The sequence below is a fragment of the Hirundo rustica genome, chromosome 6 (assembly GCF_015227805.2).
Source record: "Hirundo rustica isolate bHirRus1 chromosome 6, bHirRus1.pri.v3, whole genome shotgun sequence".
Classification (NCBI taxonomy): domain Eukaryota; kingdom Metazoa; phylum Chordata; class Aves; order Passeriformes; family Hirundinidae; genus Hirundo; species Hirundo rustica.
Window position 1 is genome coordinate 15,432,526 of NC_053455.1, and position 17,849 is coordinate 15,450,374.

At 42.8% G+C, this 17,849-nt stretch overlaps 1 protein-coding gene across 2 annotated transcripts in view; it reads left to right on the forward strand.

Annotated features, from left to right (window-relative positions):
* Nucleotides 1–17,145, forward strand: part of PRIMA1 (proline rich membrane anchor 1) — a 50,914-nt gene extending 33,769 nt beyond the window's left edge. Inside the window, exon 4 of one of the 2 annotated variants that reach the window (XM_040068336.2) lies at nt 9,750–9,923. In XM_040068336.2, coding sequence (XP_039924270.1) covers nt 9,750–9,765 — 16 coding nt within the window. In that variant the 3' untranslated portion in view covers nt 9,766–9,923. Of the gene's footprint in view, nt 1–9,749; nt 9,924–12,749 lie in introns of those variants that run through there. The other variant, XM_040068335.2, reaches the window with a different exon arrangement.
* The last annotated feature ends 704 nt before the right edge of the window (nt 17,146–17,849 follow it).

Sequence of the window (17,849 nt, forward strand, 5' to 3'; positions counted from 1 at the left end):
GCTGTGGTGAGGGTGTCCCATGAGGCAGGGATTTATGTCCCACTGAAAAGGCCATAGTTCTGCACTTTTTCCCCAGCCAATTTTGTACCACTCACTCCCCCAAAGAGCAAGAACTGTGTAGTCCTCTACATGGTTATCTCCTGTGAGCCACTGAGGCTAAGCATGATCTAGTCCAAAATCAGTATTAATTGCAACAAAACAGTGCTGTTTAGCCTGAGCAGAGAAGACAGAATCCTAAATGTACTTAATTGCTTTGAAGAGCAATTCGCAGCATGACTGATCAAGGTGAATTGAAATTGTTAATCTCTCTTATTCTCCCTGACACATTAGAGGAGTTTGTACTGAAATGGTGCCTTAATTCCTAGCACGTGAAGGGAAAGACAGTAATTACTCAGAAGACAGAGTGAGAGAGTTGGTGGAAAAGGTAGGTTTAGAAGTACTGTTTGAGTGGGAGACACCCAAAGGGAAGAAGGTGGTCTGTGGGGGAAGTTCTCTGTGCCTTTAATGCAATTCATTGATGTGAGACCAGTTCAGCTCTGCAGAAGGGATCAATCCCTAAGAAGTGCCATTCAAAAGGGAACAGAGTCTTCATATAAAGACCCTGGGAATGTTACTGAGGGCAGCTGAAAAAAAAAGGCAGACTTTAATATTTTTTAAAAGTAAGGAAAAGATCTTTGTATTGTGGCTTAATTCCACTGTCTGAACGTTGATGTTTATCAACAATAGGATTAGTATCTACCACTGTCCAGGACTTCTGTCACCTCTAACCAAAGCTCAACATCCCCATGAGCTGCTTACCCTCTATGTCTAATCATCACTCAGCAGGAATGAGGCTGCAGATGATCTGCTAAAGACAATTTAAATACCCTGAGCAATCAATCTTTCTGCAGGAGATCCCATTTTTTAATCATCAAGAAATGAGTTTGTAAAATCACAGGATGATTGAGGTTGGCAGGGACAGCTTGAAAACATCTAATCCAAACTTCTGCCCTAACAGGCAGCTAGAGCAGCTTGCTTGTGTCTGTGTCCTGCTGGGTTTTGAATACCTCCATGGATGGAGTTTTTGTTAGTTTTCTTGTGTTCTTTCAAATTTATCACTATTTACTAAACTAAGTATAGCCCTGCTTGATGAAAACCGAGCGCTAATACAAGGAAAATCAGTTGTTCTACCAAACAGTATTGAAGTCTGCATGTTGGTTGTACAACAATTTCGAGGGTAGTGTTTATAAGACAAGCTGTTGAAGAGCTTTACAGCTTGACCCAAGCCCAGTGGAGATGCCAGAGCTCTGCTGTATTTATTCTGCTGATTCAGTGGCATCAGTGGGGATTTTGGACAGGGGACTAGTAGTGTGTGCTGCCCAATGTTTTTTGGGTGCATCAAGATGAAGAATGATTGGTGTCATTTTTAAAGCAGAATAGCGAAAGTACTGCAACTACTTGTTAGGCTCTTTTGACAGTTCAAGGGCTGATGAGTGAAGTGGATAAAATAGCCTTTTACTTGGAGAGATGGCTCAGCCAAGCCACATGGGCACTGCTGTGCAGAACAGCTTGTTTTGCTGTGCAGACTGTGTTGGTCAGAAAAGCAGAAGGATCTGCCCTCCAGTGCTGTCAGTCTAAGATTTTTATAAGTGCAACATGTTTTTGTAACTATTGTAGGCAAGGATTTCTCTGTCTCTTCTAAGTTACGCAAACTCACAAATTCTGCTAGAGTGAAAGTTTGTGGTGATAAATGGATAAAATATCCCACTGTTTCTCATGGCCGGGAATACTGAAAGCCTCCAAGAGGCTTTATCTTTAGCATAAAACACGTAGTCCAGTTGTTTCACAGAACACTCTCTTATGGATCATTTTGCATTTGTTCTCTCCTAACTTGTGATATATTGACAAAGTTGTCAACAGAAATCTGTAGAGAATTATGGTCTGTCCTGTGACAAATTAATTTTTCAGTGTGACCAAAACCAAACTTGCCATTTTTTTCTGTTTTCTACTGCAGATGAGGGTGCCACATTGAATGGGCAGAAGTCTACCCACACAGCCATGTATTGTTGAGAGTTACTGCCTCAGTGGAACTCTGATAGCCATGGGTGCATTTCACACACTTGTGACAGGATATAATGCCCATGCCGGTCTAATTATATTGGTTGCAGCATTCCTAATTTATCTCAACACAATTACAGAACACAAGTTAATACTAGAGCTTTAAAACATATAGGAGAGGTGCCAGGTCCACTACGATGTTTTTATTACATTTTTTCCTAAAGACAAAGAAATAAAATTTTCTTAGGCATTCATTTAATTTTTTAGCCAGTCATATTTTTTGCAAGCTGATGAGAGGGCGCTTGTGGCTGACCCTGTGGGTGAAAAGCCACAGCTGTGGCTGAGGCATACCCAGCACAGTGTGCAGAGACATTTGGAAAAACTTTCTGTCTTGATTTTCTGGAGAATCCGGGCTTAGGACATGGAAGAACCCAGCAGCATAGGCCTGCAGTACCTGGGTCAATATTTTTGTGACTCAGAGAAAACTGTACCCAAGGTAGTAGGGTGGGGGTGTAGATCCATACTCCAGCTCCTTATCACCCAGAAATTCTCTCTGCACAAAAAGAATCCCATGGAAACCTCCTTGGTGGCCTTATTGCCCCATGATTTCTCCACTGGCTGAATAACTGCAGCTCCTGGTGAGTTGAGCTGGTTTTGAGGGTCCCAGCTGAAGGGAGATCACATCTCACATCCCCACATCTTGTTCTGCTATTTGCTGTACAGCTACATCGTCCAGAGGGAAAAAGCGCAGACAGGTCCCCCTCTGCATATCTGTGACACTCGTGGGGTACACATCAATCACAGCCACACCTGAGCCCCTTGGACCTGTGCTGCCACTGCTTGAAGGGCTGCATGGTCTGATTTCTGCTACCTCTGTCCTTCCTCCTCTGCAACTCCTGTACTTACTGTTCAATATTTATCGTGCTGCAGGGTTGCTAAGCAGCACACAGCTCCCTGCTCGGAGAGCCTTGCCGGGAAGGCGAGACACACAGAAGGTCAGGGTGGGCAGAGCTGGGGATGGGAGAAGATGGTGTCTACTGGGGTGGTCCCTCTCCACGACACCCTTGCCTCGCTCTCACTCCAGAGTCCCCCCATCAGCAGGCACATGGGCACCCCTCTGGTGTGGCTGGGCTGGAGAACGATGTCACTGGTTTGTCTGTCTTGGAGAGCTGTTGGCTAATTAGCTGTGTCAGAGAGCGTTGGTGGGGCTGAGCATCACCACATCTGTTCCCCAAGCTAGTGCCAGGAGATGGGGTGAAGCACTAACAGAGGGTTATGATGTGTGTAAACAGGTAGAGTGTGATCCCAGCTGTGTGTGAGGTAGGAGTGGGAAGATAAGAGTTGTTCCTCATACCAGCCTTTGAAAGAGACCATGAAAAGAGGGCCCACGTGGAGAATTGTGCTGCCTTTGATGTCTGCTTTTTGAGGCAATGGCATGAAACCTTGTGAAAAATGTTAATACTCCCAAGCAGCTGGAACTGTAGTTTCTTCCCTTCATGAGGAGTCAGTGTGGAGAATGGCTAAACCCAAATTCTTCCTCAGAAATTGTCCCCAGTTACAATTGTCTAAAGCTGCACAAAACCAAATCTTTGCATAGACATCAAGATGAGCAGGACTTGCCTCTTCATGGACTTGCCCCATTGCACACTTGGAGCATGGGAAGGCTGGAACTATCCTGTGCAGTCCATGGACATTGTGCTTGCATTTATCCTGCAAAGAGCAGGGTCTGGCTGTGCAGTGGAGTGGAGACAGCCAGAAGCAGCTGCATGAAAATCAGTGGTCTCAGTCTGGCTGAAGGCAGAGACAGATTGCCTCTATTGCAAAGTGATCTAGATAGCTGCAAAGGTCAGTTAATTTCACAAGTTTTAATTTTCTTCTCAGCTCCTTGCATTTATTTGTGTTGCAGACACTTCTTTCAAAGACATTTCTGTAACAAAAATTCTGCAGAGAATTTTTGTTCATCTGCACAGAAATTAATTATACTATTTAAATAATGTGCAATTATTTTTAAATGATTCTGTGAAGCAGCAGCAGCATCGTTCTTCTATATGGATCAAGTCCATCATTCAAGTTGTTGCCTATGTTCAACAGTGATTAAATGGCAAGGTAGTTATCTGCATTCCGCAAAATATCTGGACACAAAGTACCATCATTTGGGGGATGGAAAAGTCCATTGCCTAAAATGCCAGTATCTACAGTCACTTGACTGATGAGGGGCATACTGTCCTTGAGAGAGAGCAAGAGGGCAGGGAAGAGCAGCCCTTGCTCATCTTCTCTCTCTGTCCCTTATTACTTCAACACACATTTTTCTAGTACTGATGCCCACCCTGACCCAGAGCACAGGCAGCAACAGCCATTCATTTTGCAAACATCGTAGGGAATTCCTGTTCCTTTTTCCTCCTCCACTTTCCCTTCCAATATGGACATCTTTTTGTAAGGACACCTTCTAATGTTTCTCCAGTCTTCCTAGTTAATGTTTGTTAAGCACTTTGAAGACAGCAAACATTGAATAGTTGTTCAGTTTGTTCCAGAAGGTCTAGAGAATTTTAAAGAACTAAGAGAGAGATCTAGGTTTGGGCTTCCACTGGTGTTTTTTATTAACAGAGAGGCAGATAAGTTTTTTAACCTCATGCCAGCACCTGTGAGAACATGCATGTCTCAGTTTTGTTGGGGTAGATCGTGCCTAATGCAGTAGAGTTGCAAATAATCCCATTTTTCTGGGTGGAGCATAATAGTTCCAATCCCAGGCTGCTTCTGCGATGCTTAACAGAATGCGGTGCACCATGAACTGAGCTCCACAACTGTGCCTTAGCTGTCTGCACTGCTCTGCAACAGGACAGGACTGTGAGGAGCAAGAGTGTGCCCAGCTCACCCCCAAAGGGCACTGCCAGTGCATAGTCCACTGCCAGGCATGGCCATGGCCATGACCATCCTGCAGACATGTTTTGGCTTTGTTCAAAGTGCCTTCATTTCATGCATTTAATGTATTTTTTATTTTTTTTAATTTTTTTAATTTTTTTTTTTTTTAATCTTGTTTAGTATCTTTTTTACCAGTCTGAAAAGCTGGCATTATGAGTTTGTTTTTTCACATTAGTCCCATTCTTTTTTCTCCTTTTATAATCAAAACATATTGACAGTGTATTCTACTCTGAGAACACCCAATAGATAATGTCAGCTGTAATATCCCTCCAGTCAATAAAACCTTTTAAAGATCATTAGAGGGAATGCAAAGAATGGGTTATTATCTGAGGGGTCACCAAAAGTACTTTTATCAATTATGTCAGTTAATTGTCCAGTATCCTAATGATAAAGCTGCTTCCCTTCCTTAAGATTGGTTTTGTGTAGGAGCATAATTCTGAAGTTAGCTTAATTGAAGACTTAGTAGGAAATGGGATTGCATCTGTCACCTTTGTCTCCCAGAGACAGATCTTCTTCCTGTGTAACATCAGAACAGATCCTCCTCAAGTCCAACAAAGTCTGTGGAATTACTCTGACTTTGCACTGCTGAAAATAAATGGAGACTAAATTCCACTTCTTAAATTTCACATGTGGCTCAGCAATCTCCTGTAATTACTTGCAATCTGAACGGTCCAAATCCTCCCTTTAGACATACCCAGAGTGACTTCAGCAGGCTGAGAGAGGTGCACTTCTGCAGAAAGAGATCTGCCCCCCACGCTTTGCAGCCCGAGTGCACCAGCTCAGGAACCTCCTAAGTGCTGGTGAATGGCTGCCCAGCAGTTTGGATTGTTTTTCCACATGGGAAACACACAGCAAAGGCTCAATCCATGCACAGAGAGGGGAATTTGAGTGTGAACCGTCCCAAAACAAAAATCGCCCACATGCCAGCAGGGCTTGCTTAAATATACTGCAGAAACTGGTCACCTAAAATTGGCTGTGAGGCAGAGCCGAGTTAGCTGTAAAACGCAGGCTTCAAAATGCTCACGTGAACAGCCAGAAAAGAAGAAGCTCTCCTTGGGAGTTGGTATCTTGGAGTTACGTCAAACTACCCCGCAACATGATTTCCAGAGCTGTGAAAGAGACTTTCTCCTTTTGCATAATCATCCTAGCATTATGCAGAGCACTTGCACAGATCTTCTCCCCCTCTCCACACAAGACAGACAGAAATGGTCTGAAAATGTTAAAAATCGTATGATTACTTGCTCTTGTAAATATGATTTATCATCTGACCACTGGTTCAGTTTGGCTAAGACTGATGTACTCAAAGGTCTCCAGGGAAAGAATGGCCTTTTATGATTCACAAAAGACTTTTTATGTGTTTTCATAAGGAGCAAAGGGGCAATGCAGCTTGAGGAAGGAGAAATCCATCAAATGTCTTAAACTGAAAATAACCCAATATACATAGTCCTTTCAAGTGCTGCAGGTAGTATTGTCCAAGATACCTATAGCTTGGAAGAGTAAGTTAAAAAATCATATGCTGTGATAAAAAGTAATAAACACTTATTTACAAGAAAATTTGTTGGTCTTTTAGATGCTGGACTATATAATTTATCTTTCCCTTTATGAGGGATACATGTAAAAGCCCTGACAGACAAACACTGAGCAGTAGTGAGTGTGTTGCTAAAAGTTGTCCAGATGGAGCTGCTTTTTATTATAACTGTAAAACATTTGCTGTGTACGTGGGAGGTAGTAGAGCCAGTAACCTCTTCCTACGAGTAATGAATAGTGTACTGCCTGTTTCTGGACAGATAGATGGTCCACATACGGCCATTAGCTAATTTAATAGAGAAAAACTAATGTTCCTGGGAATTTTCATCATTAGGGATTTTTCTTTGACCTTTGTCTTTACATTGTCAAATAAAATATATCTAGATTGATTCTTTCTTGTGTCTCTGAGACAGTGAAAGGTAGAAGTCAGAATGTGACTCCTTCCATGATTCTGAAGATTTTCACCAGAGAAGTATCCTTCCTCCAACATGAGCCCCATATGTCTGAGCCACAGCACCAGGCTGGCCAGCAAGGCGTTAATGGCTGTGTCCCTGAAAGCAACTGTTGTCAATGCACTGAGCTCCTCTAGCAGGAATCCTGTTCACAAACCAGTCTTAGAAAGCAACTTCTCTTGTCCCACCATTCTCATGGAAAGTGATTCACCTCTGATGAATCAAAACCTCTGATGACCAGCATGAATCAAAGAGTTGTTTGATGAACACCCCCAGCAGTGAGATGTAAACAGCCTCCATTCATGTTCTTTATGTTCTTATAAACATTCTGATTATGCAGAGTGATGGTCTAGTAATTGAATAACATGACAAAGTTTATTCTTCCATTCCTATCTGCTAAATAAGGATGTATTTGAAGTGTGACTGTAGCCCACACATCTTGTCTGGGCTTCCAGCAGTGAAGTCTAGCCTAGAATTCTCAGCAGAGCTGCCGCAGGTACTCTAGCATCCCAGCCCTGGAGATCAAGCTGAGTGAACATAAACTACACAGATATCTACCCTGATTCTTGGACAACTTTTTGTAACCCAGAAAGATGCCACTGCAGCTTTATCTCTACTGATAGATAGGTAGCTTGGATATTTTTGGGTATTTCTATTTCTATGTCTCCTAAGGATAGACCAATCCTGTTTAGCAAATTGGTGTTTTGTATGAGACCTAATTTTATTGAAAATCATTGTATTTTGTGTGTTGATAGTTAATGAAATACCATTATGGAGAAGAGCTTTGAGATCACTGCACATATAAGTGAAACAGCTCTCTGATTTGCCTTCGCCCCTCAGCCACTTTTCCCCAGGGACCAGCAGGTGCACACTCAACCCAGCACCTGCCAACACCAGAAATGGGGCTGCCAGATGGAGTTGCCCAGAGAACGTTGTTCAGGGCTGAAACAGCAATGAGGAGAGAGACAAGCTCTTTACATGTTACTAAAAGCATCTTCCTGAGAGGAACTGAAGACACAAAGGGATTTTGGGGCACCCTGTGGATTGGCATAGATACAATTATGCAAAGACAGTAGGAAATGCCTCATAGCTTCCACCATTGGTAAAATCTCTGTCAGTTGCTATTGATACCCATACAGCGCGTGTATATATATAGAGAGAGAGAGATTTTTGAAGGTGGCTTTTACAACTTACAATTTTGTACCACTGCTCAGCAAAGAGTGAAGTTTCACTTTGAACTTCTGAGTACTGATTATCCCCTCCAAAAAACAGCATTTACTCCTCTTAACTATACCTGAAAAGAAGAATGACCCTCTATTCCCGTTTGGAAAGAAATAGGATATGTGTTTCCCCAGAGAATAGTCCAGGGTAGCAAATCCCTAAGTGGAGACGGGTGTCTCCTGGCAGTGCTGAGTCGGGTATGGGAACCCCAGAAGGAGGTGAATTTGAGATCCTGTCATGTCTCTGCTGCCAGCCCAAGGTCACCCCATCCTAGCTTGATTGAATTTCCTTGGAACCCAGCCTTCCCAGATGCTGGACTTGATGCACTGGCACTCTACAGAGACATTGCTATGGAGGTAGTTAGTAGGAACAGGTTTGCAATACTCAGGTTGTCTTATGAAGTCAGGTTTTATTCTCAACTCTCATCCCTTTCAAGCATGAAGCACCCAGAAGTGTATGACATGTGGATTGCACTGGTAGTTTTAAACTCTTGCAGCCTACTGTTCTGGACAAAACTTCTGTTCCCATGTCAAAGTGATCTTACTCTTCTCAAAGCTTTATTAAGCCTATGAGGCATGATAAAGTCATGATTAAATGAATAGTCTGCTCTGGTTTTACTTGATTTTGTCTGAGTAGTCATAGACAGAGATTTTCTGAAGTGTGTACAAGTGGGACACTGTTGTAGTGCATTATTTGGGTTTATATTATATTTCATTTTTATACTGGGTTTTGTAATGGTTTCTTCTGTACTACCACCTATCACAAGGTTCGTCCCTGCTCCTTCTCCCCGCCCATCCTCCCATGCTGGAATGTAACCCAACTCTGTTCCACTCCCACCATATCCCTGATTGGGTAGTGGCTTGTCCCTGCCTCTAGCCCCTTCCCCCTGGATAAAAGCAAGGAGAGTATGTGGATCTCTGTCTTAGGCTTGGGACTGGGACCGGGATGGGGGCTGCAGTGAGCTCCTGACCCTGCAGGGTCAGGACCACTGAATAAAGCCGTGGTTCTCCCTGGACCAAGGGCAGACTCTTTCCTTTTGCCATTGATGGGGACCTTCTCTCTCTAAAGGAGAAGGTTTGCAGCCTCTGGGATCTTTAAGGCCCTGAGGGAAAAAATCCTGCTGGCTGTGGTTTCTCTCTCAAGCCAGCCAAGGCAAAAATGGAGCTGGGGCTCCAGGAGAGAGAGAGACACACATCAGGACACAAGGTGAAGCCCTCTCCTAGTACTCTGTGACATAATTGCCTTACAAACAGTAGGTCTGTGCCAAATTTACACAGTAGCCAAGGCTGGCAAGGAAGGTTTTGTCAAATATACCAACTAAGTTTTGTGACTAGACATGATAAAGGGCCAAAAACTATTTTTCCTCTAAAAAAATATTCTAAATCTAGGACATAAAAATTGTGTTTGAATGTGCATCATTACATTGACCTTTACCCAGGACTCTGCAGACAATTGGTACAAGCCAATATGATGAGCCAATATAAAATTCTTTGATAAATAAGATATATAATGTGATCAGAACCTCATCTGAAATTTTAGCTTGACATGTGAAATGCACCATTAAACAGCTGTTTGATGCTTTCTTGGTTTTAGGACTCGCACAAGTTAATGCATGCATGGTGGAGAGGTCATTATGGACTCTGAGGCATCATTTCAGGCGTGTGCTAAGCTGTACAGAGTTGCATGGCCAGAGTTTCACAGATCTTTGGCATGAAGACCCAATTTGTTTGCTAAACAATGTATAGCAAATTATACTGTAAAACAATGCAAACCACTTAGTAGTGAAAAGCCTGTTTCTCCTGCCGCCAAGTGAGTATGTCACAGATATGATTAGTTCCCCACTCATTTCCTCACTAATTTGAAACATCCCATTAACCAATGAAGAGTAATCCTGGAATGGAAATGCATAAATGTGTGTCCATAGCTTATCATCTGAAAGGGGGCTTGGAGTATTACACTTTGGAAAATCATGCACAATTTGGCTTATTAGGCAGAAAATAGGATAAAAGGGTTCCCCTTGATTTGCAAGAAGAAAATCTGCATGCTTGGATCTCAACAGTCAACAAAAATTGGAGTAAAAAGAGTTAATGGCACAGAGCTAGTGGCATACAGAGAGCCAATGCCCTAATGCAAGAGGCCACTTGAAAAATCACAAGCCAAAACGACCTTGTATATCTAAATATATGGGCCAGTTTAATCACAGTGACAAGTGCATACCACTGTGCCAATCCAGTGATTTAAATGGTGTAACTGGGGCAAGTCTGACCCCAAATCCTTGCCTGTTGTGCATTTGAAAACAAATTGAGAGGAGTTAAACAGAGCAGCCTGAACTTTTGCATCTGACAATAATCTTTTCATTGAGACTCAAGAAAATGACTGCTCTGTTTTGCTAGCACTAAACCTGAGCAATTGATAAGGCAGAAGCAGAACCCTGATAAAATCTCCATTCCCCTATTTGGAGGCTCTGAAAAAATACCCTTCTGTTGCATGCAAGTGCCAGTGGTGTGATATCTCTGGCAACCTGTCTAGCAGGGTCTGCAGAGAGACCTCAGCATGAGAGGACAGCCTCCAGTCCACCCAGGTCTGTGCTGGGACACAGGCCTGGGGAGGGGAAAGTGCAAATTTCAGAACAACTGAAGAAGTGCATCTTAAAATCACTGCTAGAAAACATAAAAATGTAGACAAAAATGAGAGGAAGACATTTTTTTACCTAAATAAAGAATAGTAAGTCTAGACAGGGAAAAAAAAAAATGGGACCGGAGAGGTGCAGAAACTTAGGAGACCAAAGAAAAAAGGAGTAAATAGGAGAAAATCAGCTAGTAAAAGTGTCTTCAGTTTTTAACTATTAACCAAAATGTCTTCATTTTTAAACTATTGATAGGTTTGGAACAGGGAGAAAAGAAAAACAAAAGAATTTTTGAAAGCAGCAGAGATGTTTAGACAGCCACACCATTTTTCCTGCCCTGAAGAAAACAAAACAAAACAAAAAAAAAGCACTGCCATCAGATTCTCTATTCTTCCTGTCAGGGATGTGGCATGGTGGATGTGTGCTTTCAGTGTCACAGAAGAAAAACCCACACAACCTCATGTCAGATGTACACGGGCACTGCATGAAAAACACTGAAAACTGAAAAACAGTTCATCAAACCCCTTAGACTGCTTAACTCTTAGTCTTTCCTTCCCTTCCAATTCCATTGTCTAATAGCTGGAGTCATGGCTAATATTAACAAGCTCTAACTCTTACCAGGTAGAGAGGCACAAAATATCACAGTCAGAGGTGTTTTCTTTGAGATTACAAGCAAACAAATTTACCGAGCTGTAATCACTCCCCATAAATCTTTCATTAATATTTAGCTGAAATTAAGTATCATTAACCATTTTTTATTAATTGCTGTTTGTTTTGTTAAACATTGACAAAAACAATAGCACCGACTGACTTGTAATACATATATCTGGTCCTCTTTTTGCCCTCAGCTAAACCTTAAACTCATGTCTGAAATATCTGTGTGGAAAGCACAAAGCTTTCTTACTACTACTGTATTTAAAGCTTCAAGTTACGCCACTTTTGAGAAGAGAAGTTGTGGGGGGAAGTTACAAGATGGAACATGGTCTGTTACAGGACTTAAGCTCAGGTCTCCCTTTTCAGAGTAACTATAAATCCTAAATAAATGTTTTTGCTCTGTGCTTGATAGTTTTCTGCAGTTGTTGAGAATTTCCTGAATTGTTTCACAATTAACACATGATCCTAGACTGTGTTACCAAATAGTATGAGGGGCCACTAAAAAAAACAAGAAGGCAACGGTGCTGGAAGTCTGATAGGTTACAGCAGGCACCATGTTTCTGTCGCTAACTCAGACACCTAGAACACAGACACCTGTATCTGGGCTAGCAGACTATCCTGCCTTTACAGACAGTGCAGGGAAACACAAATGCCTTGGGCACAAAGCATCTGACATGTTTTTGGGTATCCAGTTCAAGCTGTTCTGAAGCGTGCTTTATAAGTATCTGTTCTCCACTGGCTATGGAGACTGTCTGGGGTGGTCACCACAGGTGTACATATCTGCACTGGTCAGCTGAGTCCAGTCCTAGTGACTGAACACAGTGGTGTCCTGATGACTGGTGAGGGAGTTGGGTCCTTGGTGGACATGACTGGTCATCATCCCGGTGTGAATGATACGACACTTGGAGGAGAAGGGTCATGGCTGCCCCGAGACAGAGCCCAACCCAGAACCCTGCCCAGCTTGCCAGCCTGTGTTCCAGAGATGCAGGTGGAGGACATTCCTTCCAGCAGCCTTCCATCTCATTCAACAGGTACAGCTGTATCCATTGACAGACTAGCATGGGGCACCAACAGCACATCATGACACCTTAGGATCAGACATGTCACCTTCCAGGTGGACTACAGTGCTTGACAAAATTAGCTGCTGCTTTGGCCTGTGTTCAGAAAGGGAAAAATAGACAGGAAAAGTTCAGTATTGTTAGGTACCTTACTTATCCTCGCTCTTGATCTGTATTGACAAAGAAGATGTTGATCTCTGTTCTTTCTTCTCTCCCTACCCTGCCTGTACATCGCCAAACCTGGGATCACCCAAGGAAACCGATGAGAAAAGAAGAGAACGGAACCAGTCGGTCCGAATATGCAATGACCTCCTCCCAAAACAACAAAACAGTTGATAACAATGCGGTTGTATAATCCCCGAAACCCCACCAAGGCGCAGGAGGTGGTAAACTTTCAAAGCACACACATGGAGTATGCAAGGTGGGTGAACTGAGGCAACAAGGGGAGCTGTGTGGCCAAGGACATCATTGCAGAAACAGCGCACGCATCAGTGATCCAGAAGAGAAAATCAGGCTGGTCTCCAGGCTTGCTGCTGCTCCACGGGAGGATAAACTCACCCACCTGGGCTGCCCAGAGAAAAGGCCTCACAAAGGCATAAGCTTTGCATGCTGTGTCCCATGAAAGTGATGTTGCGATGCCTCCCGCTTCCTCTTCTTCCTCTCTTCCCCTACTTCTACGTTTGAATTGAGCGTCCCCAAAAAGCTTCTGAAGTGGGATCTTTTGAGGAGAGGGTGATCTGCCGGAGTGGCAGTAGTTTATCAGAGATGGGTCAGAGGGAGGCGTCTCCCTCTGGGAGGACACTTCCCTCTAAATTGTAAGAGGTGTCACCTATGTGCTTCTCCAGCCTGTGCAGTTACATACGCTGATGCTTCACTCTTTTCATTCTTACTATTTTGTTATTAAAAAGGGAACAAAAGTTTCTGTTAAGCAATCAAGCAAAATTGGTCTGAATTTGTGACTTATCCCAGGAAATTTGTCTGTGGTCTGATGACTATGCAGTTTTCATGGCTGAAGAAATTGAAATGTAAGATTTTTGCAGTTAGCATTGCTATTGAAAGAGATGTTATTAAGATGTGCTTTAAACATTATTACTTCATAATCAGACTCATTTTTTGCACCACACTTTTATTTTATCTTTGAAAAGGTTCCTTTGTGAAATTCCGTGTTTGAATCACGCTTGATTCCCCAGGGAAACTCCTACAGGAAAGAAACAGTTTACATCTTGGTGCGAGTATTTGGGCAGGATTGTGTTGAAAGGATAAGCAGCCCTTTGAAATTCTCTTCATTCACTGGTTAGTGTTCCCTGAAAGTGTTGAGCCTCCTGAACTGATGCACTGAGGACATTGCAGGTCTGGCTTGTAGGAACCACTTTTGAGGTTGTGCCACATTACCTCAGTCTCTGCCTCTCCTGAGCTGAGACTGACGGTGGTGCCAAGTTCAGCATACAGTTCGGTATACTTTCCATGACATGGATTGCACACTATTTAAAGCAAATTTGAATCTACCCAAATTCATTTCGCGTAGGATCTCAGGTCAGACTCAGTAAGTAGTGCTTAGGATAAAGGTGATGAGACTAGTTGAGATGCTGGTCTTCCCCTACCTCCTGAAAACTTTCCTTTGTGTCGCACCTCCGCGTGTATGTCTCCATTTTCCTCTGTGCTGAAAACAGTGATGCAGTCAAAGACAAATTTACACCCTGGCTTCTTGTCTGGACATAAAACTTTGGTACCACTCGGTCTCCATGTCTGTGGGTATCTCCCAGGCACCAGCGCAGTCTCGCACCAGGACCTGGCTGCCCCCCAGCTGTGTTGTCCCTCAGTACTGCAGCACTCCAATACTTTCAGATTTATGCAAGGATGTGCCTGAACTGCAGAAATCAGACCTTGATTTTGAGCGCATCCCGGCCTGTGGGTAATCTGTTCCTGGGATGCAGTTTGGTGTGACGGTAGAGGAAGACGATATTCTGCAGATCTTCCCGAAAAAAGCTCTGGAATGTTCAAATCTGCAGTCTCAGCTCAGGCCCATCTGCAGTTTTCTATCACCTATCAAACAATAGGGTGTATGTAAATATAACTACCTTTTCAATTATAAAATGAAATGCTGCTATGTATTGCTCTTGAGAAATTTATGTAGTTATTCATTTAGCTTTTTAGTCTGTTATCACTATGTTGAAGTTTAACTGCATAAATTAATTTTTTAAAGCTAGACTTTCTTGGGAAGTGAAAGCAATTGCAAAAGTGAAAGGAGGCAAGTGGCCCTTTGACCACAGGTATGATCATTCCCAGCCACGTTAATGTTGTGTGCTTGCACAAGACACAGTGATTTATTCTTAGATCCAAAGTGGGATAAAAATGACAGAATTTACAATTTAAGTCTAGTATCCCAAATGTTGATTGCCAAAAGCACTTAGACCCTTAATACTATAATAAAAATATTGCAAGTATATTTCTAGAATATTTTTAAGCTATAACATTTATTTTCATGTAGTTACCTATGTTTGCCTTTCTTTTTTTATTCCAGTTGTTTCAGCCTAAATGTGGAAATGTGGCATAGTTTGAGACTGGTTGCATGTTTATCTGAGAGTATAAAGTATGAATGCGGGTCAGTTTAGCATAATGTGGGCTCAGGATTAGCACTTTTTCCTAAAGGTTGTTGATTTTATTTGTTTCCTAATGCAGCTTTAAAGGCATGTTCTGTAAGATCAAAATTGCAAAAAGGATTTGTAGGTCATTATGTCCATCAAAATATGTCTGTTTTTGCAAAAAAACGAGTAAAAAGAGATGGTCACCAAACACTCTGATTTTCAGTGATACCAGTAGTAAAATGTCCTCACTAGAGAAGAACCTGGTGCATGACACAACCCACAAGCAAACCCAGTCCAGGCCTCATGAAGACTCTTCAGGAGAACGTAAACTTTAAAAACTTCATGGAGAGTGGAGAGGCAGGGCATTGCAAGACACAGCACATGCCACCTAGGATCTCTTTCCAACTCTGCCACTTAGCTGCTGTTTACTAGCAAGTAATTTTGCCTCTCTGTGCCTCAGTTTACCCATCTGTATAATCATGATAAAAGTAGGTACCAGCTCTGTGGCAGTATTTTGAGAGAAATACATGTGGCTTATTTGCTAGGTGGATGTACACTGCCGTTATATGAACATGCTGATAAATATATGGGCACATAATTGCCATAAAAGTTATTGAGCAAACATTCCTTATGTGTTTTTATAATGTGTTGGCCACAGAAAAGCAGCAGCAGACGGGCTGAGAGCTGCTCTTCTGCTTGCCCAGACCCCTTGCTCAGCCCTCACATCGCAGCATGGCGGGGAGAGGTGGGAAATCTTGCAGGGAGTAGTTCTGCCTTTAGATTCCTGCCCAAGTACAATTGGCTACATTGCACCAAAGTGATCTTGAGAAAAGTGCTTGGAAAAGTATACTGGAATGAGACATAACTCTTCAGAAAAGGGAGGCTGTCACTGAGGAGTGATTTCTGAGGCTTGCTGATGGGGTTTAAGGTTGTGTTTGATTCTCTAAAGACTACTTGCAAAGCTTATATAAGAGAGGCTTCTGTGCTTCCTTATTGTACTATAATTAAATACAAAGGGAAGGGAATAGGTCAGACACATAAGCGCTTCACTAAGCAGTGATCCTGGATCTGGGGAACTGGCAACCCAAAATGCAGCTTTACAAGCATTTTGAGTTCCCTTTTAGCCACTAAAACATCAGAGGTAGAAAGGGCCTGCCTAGCTCTGTTCATAAAGTAGTCAGATCCCCAGCAGATGTGAAGGTGGCCAGTTTCTACACAGAAGGTACTTGCTGTGCTCTGACCACCACGACACAAACTCAGCAAACTGCTGCCCTCAGTCTGAGGGAGAGCAGCAGCTCCAAATCTCTTCTCAAGGATCACCACTAGCAGGGAATGCATCTTAAGGGCCTGAGCTGCAAAGTGTTGAGTTTCCTCATTCCTCACAAGACGGGAAGGTGAAGCTGAAGCCCCAGCCCTGCTGCCCTTCCTGTCCTGCACCTGACACAGCCGTGTGCCCAGGGAAGCATTTCTGCCTTGGACAGATGCTGCAAAAACAGACATGGAAAGAAAGGGGAAAGTTCTACGAAGTATAAAATATAAATATACTATATATATCTATACAGAGACCTAATTGTCCAGTCTTGCACGCCGTATGGTCACAGCAGGTGGAATAAGTGTGGGCACCCTGCTCCAACCAGGTCATGACCATAGATGCTGCCAAGCAATGGAGAATCAGGCCTGTGGTAGATATGTATTTACAATACTCCCTGCACTTGTACAAACAAAAATATTATTATTTTAAACTGCAAAATAGTGTGTTTAAATCAATGCATGAATGTAAATATTCTAAGATCTGCCTTCTTGACTGTGTACCACATGTACAGATGAAAACAAATATTGTTTATAGGAAATCTGTATCAGTGGTTAAATGACTAAAGAGAAAAAAAAAATCAGAGTTAATGTTGTCATGTTTCTCAAACAAGCCATTAATGTATATTTAGTATTTAAGGATATTGCTCAATAAGTATGTTCTGTACCAAAAACCGTGTTGCATATACAGATTGTGCAGTACCCTATTTTAAAAAGGCACCATAATTAATTTTTATTTTAAATAAAAATGTACTTGTAAAAACTTTGCTGTGTCCTGTTGGTTATGTATCTGAGAGCATTGAATGGGGGAATGGCTGCAGTGCCTCTTCAGGTACTTCTCCTATTACCCAAATTTACCAGACTTGCTTGAACACTTTCTGTTGTTTTGGAGAGGCTCATGGCTGCTGCTTGTGCGTGTGTCCAGACAGGTCCTGGTTCTGCCTCACATAACCCTGCAGTTCTTGTCCCAGATATGTGCACTGCTGGTGGTGCATAAACAGAGAGATTACACTCATGCATTCCTGCAGCGCCTAAAGCTCATAAAACCCTTTCTCTTATGCCAAAGGGCTGGAAGCTTCATAGTCTAGTTTTAGAGTGATTTCTTCATCTTTCACATAATACTACATATCTTTAATTATTTTGGTGCAAGAGATAATGTTTGCCATTTATATTCTAGCTCCCTGGATGGGTTTCACCCTCCTTTTCCACTCAAGAACAGAAGCAGTTTATGGACCAGTCCTTCAGCAGATCGACGCTGGCACGCTGTAGCTAAACCTGTGTCCTTTGGCTGGGATTGCCCCGTCCCGGTTCTGTGCCTTTACTGGACAGGGGTGAAGAGCACAGCTTCTGGGAGGCCCTCTGAAAACAAGGGGCTGCCACAGCCTGCACTCCTCCTTCACAGCAGGGCTTCTCCTTCCCCAGCCAGAGGAGGAGGCTGAAGTAATTCCCCAGGTACCTGCAT